Below are 2710 nucleotides of genomic sequence, written 5' to 3'. Positions count from 1 at the left end.
ATGTAATAATTGGTTCCTATGGTTAATTTAGCTGCTTCTAAGGCTTCTTGCAAATTGTTAAAACCTTAGTAAATAGGTCTTTTGAAATCTGGATACTTTTGATAACTTTTGTCCAGTAGTGGAAGACTCCTGGAGTATGACCTTGGAAACCTACATAGAAATTAAAACTTTTCTTTTTCTGGGAAAAATATTCTGAAAGCCCGTTAATACTGGCTAAGAAATATTTCTGGTCTTTTGGAATTTTTTGGTAAGAAAGCCATAAATTATCTAGTAAACACTGTTCTTCTTTCTGCTTCACAATTTTTAATTTTTCTAGCCATGATTTCTAGTTTAGTATTATGTAATCTGTTGTGGATAGTGTTGTCTACTGGTTCTATTCCAAAGAGCTTAAGGTAAGGTATGCAAGCTTCTAAAAAGCATAAATTACATAGATTACATTTGGCTCTTTTTTTCTTACTAGGATATCAGGCACATTTAAAACAAGGATTACTGTCTAATCCTGTATACCAAGACTATGTATGTGTACAATCGGGAATTGTATCCATTAGGTCAAGGTTTTCTTCTGTATCTAAGATTAAGTCTTCATCTGATTCTGAAGAGTCTAAAGGGGCATTAGGTATACTAATGGGGTATAGAAAACTATTGTCTGGGGTATAGAAAACTAATCTATGTGTAAAATATTATACAGAATTGCAGACTACATATATTTTTGCAATCAAAACTATAACTAAGATTATAAACAAAATAAACATAAAAATTTTTTTTTTTTTTAACACTATGAAAGCAGTAAGAATTAAACTACTAACTATGATTGCATATCCAACTCCCCAAGAGGCACGTCCTGCTGCCTTTGCATGGGCGCTACCTATTCCTCCTCGAGTTAAGTTCTTTATCTGGATGATATGCCGCAAGAAAATCTTAACCGCTAACGCTTTACAAAGACGTGGCACTAATGTTCCAAACCTTGAATGCCCTTTTTGTAATTCATCTCCCGAAACAGTAGATCACATGCTCATAAGATCTGGATCGAATTGATGGATAAAATTGGTATTTCATACTGCCAATCTCAAGATTTACATAACACCAAAATTGGGAAAAATTTTAATCTCATGCTGTGTTGGACACATTGCATGGAATTTATGAAAAGAAAGAAATAATCAAAAATTCAATCAGAAAGCTCTCCCATGGAAAATTCTTTGTGATCAAATTATCGGTCAAGTAACCTCTTGGGTTCTCCAACGCAGAGAATTCGACAACTTGAAAGGGACAAACATGCGAGAAAATTGGCGAAATGTTGTAGGTATGTCTAATCCGGCAAGAGCCCCTGAAATGGTTGAATGGTCCAAACCCCCTCTTGGGCACTTTAAGTTAAATTTTGATGGAAGTGTTCTTGGATGTCCGGGACCGGCTGGTTTTGGCGGAGTTATTCACAATGAACAAGCCGATCTTATCTTCACATATGTGGGTCCAATTGGTTTATCTGACTCTACTAGCGAGGAATTACATGGGCTGTATAACGGTCTGAAACTTTTCAAACAAAAAAAGGAAGGTGCTCTCTTAGTTGAAGGAGATTCTTAAGTCATTATCAACTGGTGCACAAAGCCATCCAAACCTCCTTGGCGTCTTTGAGAGTTATTTGAGGAAATTTGTAAGTTAATTTATGTTTTAGATTGTACCTTGAAACATGTTCCAAGATCAGCTAATCACTTAGCCGATGCTCAAGCTAAAAAAGGTGTTTCCCTCCAACACCTTGTTGTGGAGGAAATGTCTCTTTAGCTTTTAGGGTAGTAATTTTTTTTCTTTAGTAATACATTCACACTTCTAAAAAAAAACTATGACAATAACAATCACAAGGGTACGGCAAAAAACAAAGGGAATTTCACAAAAACAACCATTTAAAATAACTAATTTTAAAAAACAACGATGTCATCAAAATATTTTCACAAATACCCAACTTTGACCTGTCCACTACACATGTGTGCAGGCGTAAGCTTTGACTGCTTATGTCATTAGTTTACCACGTCATTTGCCATATAAGTTGCCATGTCGTTATTTTGCCCTGTCATATTGTGCTACGTAAGCCCTCACTTGTATGTTTTTTCTCTAAAATCGCTCTTCCTCGATCTTTCTCCTCTAGCCGTTGCTGCCGCTCGGCCTCCAGCCCCCCCACACCCCCTCCCCTCCCCCCCCCCCCCCCCCACATCATCCGCTCTCTCTTCGTCTCAGCCTCATCTCTCATTATTCTTCTCTGCTCCCCTCTGTTCATCCTCTCTCCGCCCCTTTCTCAAAATCGAACCTTATAATTTTGTCTCAGGGCCCCCTCTCTTATTACCCTATTATTTCACTCTCTCGCCGCCCCTTCTCTCAAAATCGAAGCCCTACTCACCCTCCAAAGCCAAATTTGAATTTCAGAAACTGATTTAGTAGGGTGATTTTTTAGCGTTTTTGTTAATTGAATCTAATTACTTTGTTTAATTACTGTATTATTTTTTTTGTGATTTACTGTTTAATTTCTGTATTGATTTATTTTGAGATTTACTGTTTAATTATTGTATTATTTTTTTGTGATTCACTGTTTACTGTCGATTGTAGATAAATTAAAATTATTGTAAAGTTTAACTTTAGTTTATGGATCATCTGTATTTTAGTTTATGGATTCCTATGCCATTGAATATTGCATTTTCTGAAGTTGCTAGTTTAATTTTAGTTA

General features: G+C 36.0%; 1 protein-coding gene across 1 annotated transcript; it reads left to right on the top strand.

The window, feature by feature from the left end:
- The first annotated feature begins 1034 nt into the window (after positions 1-1034).
- On the top strand, positions 1035-1578 carry LOC137937332 (uncharacterized). Its single transcript, XM_068782403.1, has 2 exons — positions 1035-1047; positions 1148-1578. Exons 1-2 carry the CDS (start codon positions 1035-1037, stop codon positions 1576-1578), a joined length of 444 nt encoding a protein of 147 aa, XP_068638504.1.
- The last annotated feature ends 1132 nt before the right edge of the window (positions 1579-2710 follow it).

This window comes from Aristolochia californica, unplaced genomic scaffold, assembly GCF_029961685.1.
Source record: "Aristolochia californica isolate CCGP_79_NKW_82.1479 unplaced genomic scaffold, dmAriCali1.0.hap1 SCAF_7, whole genome shotgun sequence".
Lineage (NCBI taxonomy): Eukaryota > Viridiplantae > Streptophyta > Magnoliopsida > Piperales > Aristolochiaceae > Aristolochia > Aristolochia californica.
Note: the sequence above shows the minus strand (reverse complement) of the source record. Positions and strands in the feature narration are given on the sequence as shown.